At 44.6% G+C, this 12,104-nt stretch overlaps 2 protein-coding genes across 3 annotated transcripts in view; one reads left to right on the plus strand and one right to left on the minus strand.

Annotated features, from left to right (window-relative positions):
* The window catches only part of CRIPT (cysteine-rich PDZ-binding protein), a 13,911-nt gene extending 7,395 nt beyond the window's left edge, over positions 1-6,516 (minus strand). Inside the window, exons 1-2 of the mRNA XM_015411857.1 lie at positions 6,408-6,516; positions 3,668-3,733 (exon numbers count right to left, since the gene is read on the minus strand). Of these exons, the coding sequence (XP_015267343.1) occupies positions 3,668-3,733; positions 6,408-6,423 (82 nt within the window). The 5' untranslated portion in view covers positions 6,424-6,516. The remainder of the gene's footprint in view (positions 1-3,667; positions 3,734-6,407) is intronic.
* A 168-nt stretch (positions 6,517-6,684) lies between these two features.
* The window catches only part of PIGF (phosphatidylinositol glycan anchor biosynthesis class F), a 33,953-nt gene continuing 28,533 nt past the window's right edge, over positions 6,685-12,104 (plus strand). Inside the window, exons 1-2 of one of the 2 annotated variants that reach the window (XM_015411860.1) lie at positions 6,685-6,784; positions 11,589-11,839. In XM_015411860.1, the coding sequence (XP_015267346.1) occupies positions 11,612-11,839 (228 nt within the window). In that variant the 5' untranslated portion in view covers positions 6,685-6,784; positions 11,589-11,611. Of the gene's footprint in view, positions 6,785-8,194; positions 9,897-11,588; positions 11,840-12,104 lie in introns of those variants that run through there. The other variant, XM_015411859.1, reaches the window with a different exon arrangement.

Here is a 12,104-nt window from a genome sequence, read left to right on the forward strand (position 1 = left end):
GCCGATGCCTCCGTCGCCTGGCTGGAGTGGCCGCGGGGGAGTCTGGAGTCGGGCGGCCGCTGGTGGGAGCCGCGGGTGCCCGGGCCGAGATTGGGGGGGCAAGGCGGGCGACAGAAGGCCGATGCCTCCGTCGCCCGGCCCTCTACAGAATCCACCCCCCAAACCTCCAGGTATTTCCCTCCTTAGAGCTGGCAACCCTACATTCCCCTCAGTGCCTGTTGGTAGGCAACTAAGCTTGGTCCTGTCACCTACTTTGGCCTTTGGGAGAAAACACATTGGGGCCAGTCCTGATAGGGTTGCCAACTCCAGATGGGAAATTCCTGGAGATTTGAGGGATGGAGCCTGAAGAGGGTGAGGTTTGAGGAGGGGTGGGACCTCAGACAGGTACACTGCCATAGACTCCACCCTCCAAACCAGTCAGTCTCACATAGGGAACCATTGTTGCCAATCTCCAGGTGAGGGCTGGAGAGCACTCAGTATTACAACTGCTCTGCAGAAGGGAGGGCAGAAGTCAGCTGAAGTCAAAGGGGCAGATAATGGTAGGTTGGTGGCTAGCTGGGAAGGAGATGGGGTTGCCAACTACATGCTGACAAATTCCTGGGGATTTGAGGGGTGGAGCCTGGAGAGGGTGGGGTTTGCAGAGGGGTGGGACCTCAGACAGGTAGAATGCCATAGACTCCACCCTCCAAACCAGCCATTTTGTCCTGGGTAACAATTGTTGCCAATCTCCAGGTGAGGGCTACAGATTACTCACAATTACAACTGCTCTTCAGGTAGCAGAGATCAGTTCCTCTGGAGAAAACAGTGGACTCTGTCATTATACCCTGCTGAGGTCACCACAGCAAATTGACACTGTTTGCCCAAAGCCAGAGCACTGCCCCAGAGCCTCTTTCTAGATCCCGTTGTATTGCTTTCACAACGGGCTTTACTGCTAGTTCAATTATATATAAGGAGAGATTCAGTTAAAGCAAGATGGTAGCCTGTAGATGAAGCTCCAAGCTCGATTCGGCGGTACAGTCAGTCAAAGCACTGTGGCTCAATCTTGTAATGGCCCATCCCAATACCCCATGTTCCCATGAGGTAGTTGGTGGTGGTGATGGTGGCGGCTCCTAATTGAAAGCCTGGCAAAAGAGCTCCGTCTTGCAGGCCCTGTGGAACTGTGAGAAATCCCGTAGGGCCCTGATCTCCTCCGGGAGCTCACTCCACCAGGTAGGAGCCGCCACTGAGAAGCCCTGGCCGCCACAAACCTGGCGTCCCTGGGGCCCCTGGAATCATTAATCGATGTGGGGCCCCCGACCGTAGTGCTCTCTGGGGTATGTATGGGGAAAGACGATCCCTCAGGTATGTCGGACCCTGGCCATATAGGGCTTTAAAGGTAAGTACCAGCCCTTTGAAGCGAATTTGGAAAGCTACAGGCAGCCAGTGCAGCGCTTTCAGCACAGGTCGGATGTGCTCCCATCTAGGGAGACCCATCAGAAGCCTGGCCGCAGCATTCTGCACTAACTGCAGCTTCTGGATTTGCAACAAAGGCAGCCCCATGTAGAGAGCTAGTCTAATCTCGAGGTAACCGTCGCATGGATCACCGTAGCCAGGCTGTCGTGGTCGAGGAAGGGGACCAACTGCCGAACCAGTCGAAGATGATAAAAGGCTGATCTGGCAGTGGCTGCCACCTGGACCTCCATGGTTAAGGAGGGATCCAGTAGCATTCCCAAACTCCTAACCTCCAACGTGGGCACCAAAGGCAACCCGGCGAAGGTCGGGAGAGGGAGCCCCATCCCCAGACAGCTCTGGCTCAGGCACAGGACCTCCGTCTTCGCTGGGTTTAGTTTCAACCAACTCAGTCTAAGCCAACCAGCCATGGCTTGCAATGCCTGGTTCAGATCTTCTGGGTTGGAGTCCGACCGGCCGCCCAACATCCGACCGGCTGCCTGTTGAGAAGCCTACCATCTCAACGCAGCCTGGATCAATAAGATCTCAGAGACCCAATGGCGCCATCTTGAAAATAATGTATATAGTGAAACAGTGTGACCTGTTTTGTGTTTTTAATTGTTTTTAATTATTCTGTAAAGTTCTATTTATGTGTTTTAGAATCTTACTATGGTCTGCCCTGAGCCCACTTGTGGGGAGGGCAGAATACAAATTGAATAAAATAAATAAATTTGCTGCCAATATCCAGCTAAATTAAGGGTTCTGGGTAGTGGTGGACCCTCAACAAGACCAGCAATCAGAAGAACCATACACAAGTGACCTATAACCACAGGCTTAGATGAAACTCAGAGATTTATTGACCCCGTAAAGCTACAGAAAGTAACAGGAACATGAAACTGAGTATACAGTCAGATGAAAATGCAGAACAAGAGGAGCCAAAGCATTTCTTGAAAATTTAAACCACAATGTCAGTTGCATCCACCATTTTATGCCTGGATGGAGCTTGGTATGGCACTTAGTGTTAGTTTCTGCCACCATATGAGCAGCAACAGCAACCCAAAGGAAATAATACAAATAGACCATGATCAGCCTGCACTATAGATGCGCACAAGGGAATCCTAGAAATGTCACACATGGATGTATGAAGCTGCCTTATATCTAGTCACACCAGTAGTCCACCTAGCCCTGTACTATTTGCTCTGATCAGCAACAGCTTCTCAGCCAGAACCTTTCCCAGATATATCGGTTTAAGGAGGAGGAAGAGATTGGATTTATACCCCGTCCTTCACTTGGAGTCTCAGAGCAGCTTACAATCAATCACCTTCCCTTCCTCTCCCCACAACAGAAACCCTGTGAGGTAGGTGGGGCTGAGAGTGCTCTTTTGAAAACTGCTCGTGAGAGAACAGCTCTGAAAGAACTGATGACTGATCGAAGGTCACCCCAGCAGCTGCACGTGGAGCAGTGGAGAATCAAACCCAGTTCTCCCAGATTAGAGTCCACACTCCTAACCACTACACCAAACTGTAGTGTAACTGTATTCAACCAAGCTATGGATCCTTCCCTTCATTATCCAGGAGCATCATCGTTGTCCTACAATCCATGAATCCAGTTGACTGGGCATATGGAAGGCAGGACATTGCAAGGCAATATTAAGTGGGTTTTCTAACTGTTGACATGGGTCTTTGAGCTGCTCAAATATAATATGAAACTCCAATTTTAACCACAAAAGAAAATTTGTTCCTTATGCATCAAAAGATTGAGAAATAGTGGCAGAGTTCTATGGATAAGCCAGTAAACTCTATACATACTGCTGAAATTGCAAGGTGCTTTAAAGTAGGTTCATTGATTTCCATATATGAAATTACACAGATTATTTTAAACAAGCTTCATAAGTACATTGTTTTCAACTAGAGTTCCTATACACTTTCCCTCAGTGTTAAGAGCAGGTATAAAGCTAACCTGGGATCTACACACATATATGATTGTCTTTCAGCAGCAAGGGCTTTATTGTGCATAAAAATTCAGGAACTACACAACAAACTAGGCAATCATATACAAGGAGTGGAACTTGAGTACTGATATCATGCAATAGGTTAAGATACTGAAGAAAAGCATTTTAAAGTAAAAATCTAAATACCAACCACCGTTTTTCAGGCTTATGGATCTCAGTAGCAAACACAAAACTTTCCTAATATATATAAGCCACAAACACTGTAGCAATAGATATGTTTAAAAATACCTGTAGTGTTTCGTGCACCATCTTTCCATGTATCAGGTGTAATTACAGTGCCAAGTTTCTTCTCACCTGTGAAGCAGCACAGAAATACAGAAGTAATAAAAGTCCATTCCTTAGGAACATAATATACTCACAGTAAGTAACAGATTTTATTACGCCCACTAGCAAAAACAAGTCTGCTATCTAAACATTAGGAACACAAACCAACTTTTTATACAAATTGACTGCTCCAGTCCTAAGCCTTCCAGTGAAAACAATGCTTTTTTCCCCTTCCAAAGCACTGAAAGACATCTATGCATAATGCTGATCCCACACTTGCTTAGTTAGAAAGAAACCTTAGTTAGAAGGAAACATGCATACAACACTAAATCTGCAGTCCTACGCTTAATTATTAAAGGTAAAGGTTCCCTTGATCGAAGCCAGTCGTATCCGACTCTAGGGTTGCGGTGCTGATCTCCGTTTCCAAGCCGAAGAGCCAGCGCTGTCCGAAGACATTTCCGTGGTCATGTGGCCGGCATGACTAAACACCAAGGCGCACGGAACGCTTAATTACCTAAGCATAAACTCTAATGATCAGAGTAGGGCTTACTTTAGTAAACGCAGATGACTCTAAATCATAAGACTGCATAAACACTGATTAAGTGGAACAGAGGACATACATAAGATTGTGAATTTTTTTTTAAAAAAGGAGACATCTGTAGATTATGATGTTTTAGAGTAGGCTATGCAGATCTAAGCAAAAGATACAATCAGCAGAAATTCCTATGATCATATCTGCATTTTCTCCCTCTTTGGTTATCAAAGGAATGCCTGCTGCCATCTTTTACCCAGAAAAAACCAAGACTGGTCACGTGGATGAAAAATATACTGTGGATGAACCAGCCTCTAACTATTAAAATCTGATTTTTTAGAACAAGGTAAGCTCTTCAGTATTTTATGCCAATATGGTTTACAAGTGAGTCACACTTGCTCTGCATAATGGCTGCTTATCAAAGATTCAAGAAGATAAACCGTGGGTTTAGCATCTGTCTCACAGAGAATCAAATCTTAGTGTATCCTTTGTATGCCACACCCCAAATAGTATCTATTTTCAGGAGCTCACAACTAACCTGCCTCCATTTAGAGCTGTATATGAAGAACTTACACTGTGAATAATGTTATAACTTAATATGTAAACATTACTGAGAGAACCTCCTTGTTAGATATGCTTAGGAGCAGCTGCAGGGCTTGGCTTGTTTGCCAGAGTTTTTGAGAAGGTATAAGTAGTAGAAGGGAAGGAGATCATTTGGTTTTAATCTGTTATGTTTTTGTTATTATTTTCAAGCTGCCTTGGCCCAACAGGAAAGGTGAGGTATAAACATTCTAATAAATGTACAAACATTAACCAAAAAGAGGCAGCATCAGTCAAATGCCACAGAAGTGTCTGTGTGTGCGTCAAACAGAGAATGGCTTAAACCATCACTGCTCTCAAGTTTGTCTCTCTATAACTGTAGGTTCAATTCCCACCTCTGAATTTCTAATAGTTTTTTGAGAGCTGGTACAGCACAGTAACTAAGAGATTGAGTCATACATCAAAACCCTCCCAGGATCTTTTCTCTACAATGAATTAACTAGGTGGCCTTAGGCAAAGTACTCTGTCCTAGCCCCTCATATATGATATGGTGAGAACAAGAGTCACCAACCTTGATAACTTTGAATAACCTAAAAAATAACTATATAAGTACTAACCATTATTGCAGATACGTAACAGCCCAATAGGTCAACTGGCCCTACCACTGCTGAGCATTAACACTCAGTCCACCTGGAAACAAAAAGTTCTCCCCATCTCACCTCTCTTGCACCACTATAACAATTCCACCCTACTCTATCTCACATTAGTGGCCTCTCCTTCCTCAACATTCTCTGTGGCATAGTTTCCTAAATTCTGCATAGCCTTTCCCTCCCTTCCTTGAATTAAAATGGGAAACAACCATTCAAAAGGGTTTACTTTTAGAATGTGAAAGAATTGCTTGCCCTCAGAGGAGCCTGTGTCTTTATGATTCTGCATGAGTTACTGATTTGGACATGCCTGACTCTGAATTGCAGAAGTGCAGTGGGTTTGAATTCTGTTCAGAGACATAAGTGGCTCAGTTATCTCTCACTCCAGCAGGGGATGATTCAAAAGAGTCAAGTTCAAAACAGTGATTCAGAAATGGCTGCAATGGGCAAGCTCCTCTAGGACTCCTACACTTCTGGATCTAGAACAACAGACTGTACCAGGCCCACTTAATACAGAGACCAAGCAGAATCGTTTTGTCCACAACAGAGGGTGACTGCAAAGTAGGGTTGCCAACCTCCAGGTGGTAGCTGGAGACCACCTGGGATTACAACTGAACTCCAGGCGATCAAGATTAGCTCACCTGGAGAAAATGGCCACCTTGGGAGGTGGACTCTTTATACGCTGTCAAGGTACCTCCCCTCCCCAACCCCGCCTCCTCCAGACTACACTCCCAAAATCTCCAGGAACTTCGGAACTCAGTTGACAACCCTAGGAACCAAAGCAGGAGCACTTCATCATTCAGAGACATAGGAGACTACCGTGGGGGGTGGGTCAACGCGTCAAGAGAAGCGTTTAACGACTACTTCTCTTAAAGAAAATTCCTCCGATTCTTTCAACAGCATCCGCCCCTTATTACGTCACGCCCACCCCCAAAGGACCCCCGTTCCTTCTGCCTCCTACCCCTCTAACGTGCGAGTAACTTACACTTCTCGCACACCATGGCGAAATCACCCGCGACGAACCCCACACTCCAAAGCGGAGACCGCCGACTTGAAAACTCGTCAACAACAAACCTGTGCTCCAACTTCCGGAGAAAGCCAGTCACCTTGTTCCGTTTCCTAGTTTCCAGGCGGATGCTCCGCCCCCTCCGGGGCCTATTGGTAGAGATTGCTCAAAGAGTCGGCCTCATGGGTTACCCGATTGGTGGTCGCCCAATGTCAGTTTTATGACGTTTAAGTTGAACGCAGCGGTAGGCGTAGTGACAGCGTTGGTTTGTTGTTGAAGGGAAGCAGAGTCTGTCTCCTGGTGACTCATGAACGTGGTGGGGGAAACTCCTCCCAGTAGCTCGTGGAAGACGCCAGGTAAGATGGACGAAGGAGAGCCTTACGGCCTAGCGCTTACCCCTTAGGGCGAACGTTTCCCCCCCCCCCCCCCGGTGGCCGTTGCAGCTGCCGCCGACAGCGGCCATAAGTTTTTAATAGAGCCCCTAAAATCTTGCTTTTGGGCAATCATGGATTCTCTGTTGGCAATTATGTCCCTATGAGCAATCATGGATTCTGTATTGGCAGTTATGTACTCCATTATCCCCCATGGGCAAGCGTCCTCTCAATTATTCCTTATGGGCAGTCATGGATTCTCTATTGGCAATTATGTACTCCATTATCCCCTATGGGCAAGCAACCTCTCCATTATTCTCTATGGGCAGTCATGGATTCTCTATTGGCAATTTTGGATTCTCTGTTGGCAATTATGTACTGCACTATCCCCTCTAGGCAAGCCTACTCTCCATTATTCTCTATAGGCACTCATGTATTCCCTATGGGCAATCGCTGTCCTTAGTTTTAGTACGTTGCCTTTTGAGATTATGCGGGGGCTGCATCCTAGCATCCCAGTCTCCTAGATGCTTATTCAAAAGGAAGGTCCCCTGAGTTAAGCGTTAACTCTCAAGTAGTTGGGGCTGAGACCAACCTGCTCATGTTGAATTAAGAATAAGTCACACTGACTTTGTAGGGGTTTGCACTCTAGTAAGTGCGTATAGAAATGGAGTAAACATGCTTACACTCTGAGATAAAATGTGTATTTACTGGAAGTATTTAACTATATGATGCCAGTGTTACTACGTTAAAATATAAAGCCATCCTGTCTCTCCTGTCATGCCTTGCCAGGCCTGTTCTGTGCACTTCCTGCTTCCAGTGGTTGCAGGTCCTCTAGTTCTGGCTACGATATGTCACTGTGGTACTGCTATAAAAACACTGTCACGTGTGTGTAAAGTGCTGCCAAGCTGCAGCCGACGTAGGGCAATCCTAGCAAGGGGCTTTCAAGTTAAGCAAGAAGCAAGAGCAGAATAGTTTGCCATTGCCTTCCTCTTCAGAGTCTTCCTCGGAGGTCTCCCTTCCAAATACTGACCCTGTTTAGCTTCTGAGATCTGATGAAATCAGGCTATGCCATGCTGGCTTCCCTCCAAAGCAGAGAAGTGTAACTGTGGGGAGCTGGTGAGGACTGGAAAAAGACATAGTGATGGAGTGGGACTAGATGGGGTAGTGGCTGCAGTCTGTGATGGAAGAGGCTCCGTAGGCCTGTAATGGCTGCTTTTGAGATTCTGGGTTTTATTTGGAATGTTGTTCATCTGTTAGGATTGTGTGATCTTTTGCAATGAATTGGTTCCATATTTCAGAAGATGAGTACGAAAAATGTTAAGGTGTATGTTTTTTTTTAGTAGATTAGTAGATCTGCTAATGTCCTACTTCCTGTTTGTTTCCTTGCGTCAATAGTGCGCGCCGGTGTCACTGGCTTGGTGTCGCTTGCGTTCTTCCGTAAAAGAAACGAGCAGAAGACAGAAATGGCGCTGCTAGTGAGGGATCCGTTGGCTTCTAGAGCGGAGTTGGTGTTGCTACCGACTGGAGATGGTTCAGTGCGGAGTTTGCTGTGCGCCCGTTGCGAGGCACTGGGGATTTGAAAAAGACCACTTCTATGTCAAGTGTAATGGCCGATGTGTTAATTCTGAAGATGTACTGCAGGATGGAGCTGTCTACAGTCTGGAACCCAGACTGTGTGGTGGAAAGGGAGGTTTTGGATCTATGCTGCGAGCACTTGGTGCTCAGATTGAAAAAACAACCAACCGAGAAGCTTGCAGAGATCTTAGTGGAAGGAGGCTTCGAGATGTCAACCAAGAAAAAGCAATGGCTGAATGGGTGAAGCAGCAAGCAGAACGTGAAGCAGAAAAGGAGCAAAGGCGCCTAGAAAGGCTGAAACGCAAACTTGCTGAGCCAAAGCACTTTTTCACTAATCCAGACTATCAGCAGCAGTGTCATGAGATGGCAGAGAGGCTGGAGGACTCTGTCCTTAAAGGAATGCAAGCATCTTCTAGCAAGATGGTGTCACCGGTAAGCACTGAAAATCGAAAGCGCCCAAAGGCGTCTGGAAATGGGGCAACACCTGAGAAGAAAAGATGTCTTTGGCTGGGGATGGAAGGATTGGAAGACCCTGATAGGTCTCTAGACAGCAGTGACAGTGAAGGTGATGAAGCCCCTATTACATCAGGAGGTTGCAAGGCTTCAACTAGCGACCATTTCAAAATGGCTCCAAGCACAGGACAGTGGCCTTGTGGTTCAGAGGATTCCATAAGTTGCAGTTCAGTCTCTGACACTGCAGAGAAGTCACAAGAGGAAATGGAGCCTGCTGGGAAAGATCTGGTAGAGGAGTTGCCTAGCAGTGGAACTGCTGCTGATGAGAACTGTGAAGCAGCCCAGACCCTGACGGAACGAGAGCAAGCAGATACCTCAAAATCTCAGCAAGCTGTGAGTCAGCTACAAGACTGCGAAACTGCAACAATAAATCTGCTGGAATTCCACTCTGTAACTGAACTGGAAGCCCTTGGGTTAGAAAAGCTGAAACTTGAACTGATGGCTTTGGGACTAAAATGTGGGGGCACATTACAGGAAAGAGCAGCAAGGCTTTTCTCAGTGAGAGGTCTGACTAGAAGCGAGATTGACCCTGCTTTATTTACAAAGTCTTCAAAAGGGAAAAAGAAATAACCTGTACTGGAGTTTTTGATACTTAGGCTTCAAGTTTTGTTATACTGGTATTTTGTTATACTGGTATTTGTATAATGACTTTTTTAGTGTTTTGGAAAATATTGTGTTCTCACATCAAAAGTAAGGGCTAGAAATCTCTGTGCCCACATTTGCCTCATCCTTGATTTTTCTGCCTGCACCATTTGCACTGGAAGACCAGGGTCAGATGCTTCTGATCAGGAAGATAGTGCTTTTAACACACTGCTTGAACAAATGATTTTAACACACTGCTTTCAAAGTGATACGTTGGGGGAAAATAAATTCTCTGTGAACAACATTCTAAGAGACGGGTAGCAGAAGGGAATGGCTGCTATTTGGAGAGAAGATGCAGTGAAGCGCCACACATAGTCAAAAAAAGTAAAGCCCCAAGCTTCTGACTTCATAATGAATCATCAGTCCATTAGCCTTGTTCATCTTCATCTTTGTAACAATAAAATAAAGTTGAAATACTAATAAAATTTGAACTTTGAAAAAAAAAAGTGTATGTTTAATTGTTTGATACTCCTTGTTTTACAAAATATGGCAGGGTCAAAACAACAGTAGACTTTTTATTGTCTTGTGTGGTAGCAGGTTTAATAAGTTACTTCCACAAGCTCTGAAGTAAAAACTTTGGTCTCTCACTGGAAGCTATAGGATTGTTCGCTAAGCATACAAGAAAAGCTTTATTGTTTCTGACCAGTTGTCCGGATCCTTTCTCCAACAGTAGTCCTTTCTTTTTAACTGATACAAGTTATACATGAATGATTTATTCATTTAATGTTGTAAACCACCCTGAGCCCTATCTGGGGAAGGGTGGTCTAGAAATCCAATAAATAAGTGATACTTGTACTCAGGTCTCACTGAAGTCCCAAATAAGTATGCATAGGATTTCAGCCTCTGTTTTAGCATTGTTTTGCTGGAGGTGGCATGGGTTTAAACTTGGGAATCAATTTAGAATTTCATGTAGCAGTTTAGAATAACACAAGGGGCGGGACCCATGATACTCGCGGTGGGGGAGGGACCTCTACACTTATGAGGCAGAGGAGGAAGCAATACGACTCTCAAAGGCATTGCTGCGTCCGGCAAATGCCGACAACATTTTCGATTGACTCAGTGCCAGCTGCTCCCAGAGACATTCATCAATGACTTCTCTGTAGCGTTCTCCTGGGAGTAATCGGCCGACAATACGGGAAATCAGAAATGCCCACACACTCAAGGTACTGATCCATCTGGACCTTTTGGTGTCGATACAGGTCTGCAGAATGCCTGTGATGGGTTTGAAAGAAACAAAAAAGAACACCACTGGCAAAAAATAACTCACAAGCAAATAAGTAAGTATATAATGATCAAATAAGCATAACAGCAAGCAAAATGTAAATCAAATAAGCGTAACAACAAGTATGATATAAATCAATCTGCCAAAGTGCAATGATAATTCATAATAGAAACAGTCACAGTCTTTTTCAGCATAGAGGCAATATCAAAGTCCAAATTGGCGTGCCAATCATGAAATTTTCTGAGCCATCAAAGGCCTCTGAGCCATCAAAAGCCGACGGGTAATCCGGATGCCTGAAGCCGCGTTTCGAATTATTCTTATTCAAATATGGCTGTAATGGGACCCAGTCTCAAAAGCTGGCATATACTAAGCCAGAATGGTCAATTCAAGGAGGATTACGCGTCGGCTTTTTATGGCTCAGAAAATTTGATGATTGGCACTCCAATTTGGACTCTATGCTGGAGAAGACTGTGACTGTTTCTATTATGATTTATTATTGCACTTTGCCCAATTGATTTATATCATACGTTGTTATGCTTATTTAATTTACATTATACTTGCTGTTATGCTTATTTGATCATTATATACTTGCTTATTTGCTTGTGAGTTATTTTTTGCCAGTGGTGTTCTTTTTTGTTTCTTGCATTGTACACTGGCTTCCCCCCCCTTTTTTCCCCGATGTGCGGATTTAGGTATCCGCACGCAGGGGGCGCCTTTCGGTATTAGATATATAGATACTGTCATTGTTCGGAATTTTGCTAGAGTTGTGTTAGAATGTTTTATAGGAGTATTGCTCTTCAGTATGTGTTGGTACATTATTAATTTGCTTCTCAACAGGTGAAAGCTGAAGAAAGAACACCATGAGACATATAGAAATAAAGAGACTGCTTTCTGCTAATGCTATCTGTATAGCTTCCATTATTTTAACAACTCTCATTCCCTCACTGTTTTTGAAGAACTTCTCAGTCTTGGGAACACATCTGATATGGTTGTGCATCTGTTCAGCAAGTGTTGGTACGGTCAACATAACTTTGTATCTTACCCTTAAACCAAATTCATCTATGAAAAGAAGCTCTGTTGTCCACAAGGTAAGACTGAATCCTGTTTTAATGTAATTCTTAGTATGATATGGATACTAATAAGTATCCATGTACTTGTTATAGAACGAAATGTTATGGGGTATTACCCAGCTGAAAGTCTAGTACTACTATTAGCATCTTGTTGTGCACTTCATGCAGTTGAAACAGGAGAATTGAAGCACGGATGGCTAAGCTATTTTTGGGGGGCTCACTGGTAGCTTCAAGTATGAGTTTTGTATATTTCCAAAGCTATAGCACTACTGTTTGGTTGTCC

This window comes from Gekko japonicus, unplaced genomic scaffold (assembly GCF_001447785.1).
Source record: "Gekko japonicus isolate JY-2015 unplaced genomic scaffold, Gekko_japonicus_V1.1 scaffold359, whole genome shotgun sequence".
Classification (NCBI taxonomy): domain Eukaryota; kingdom Metazoa; phylum Chordata; class Lepidosauria; order Squamata; family Gekkonidae; genus Gekko; species Gekko japonicus.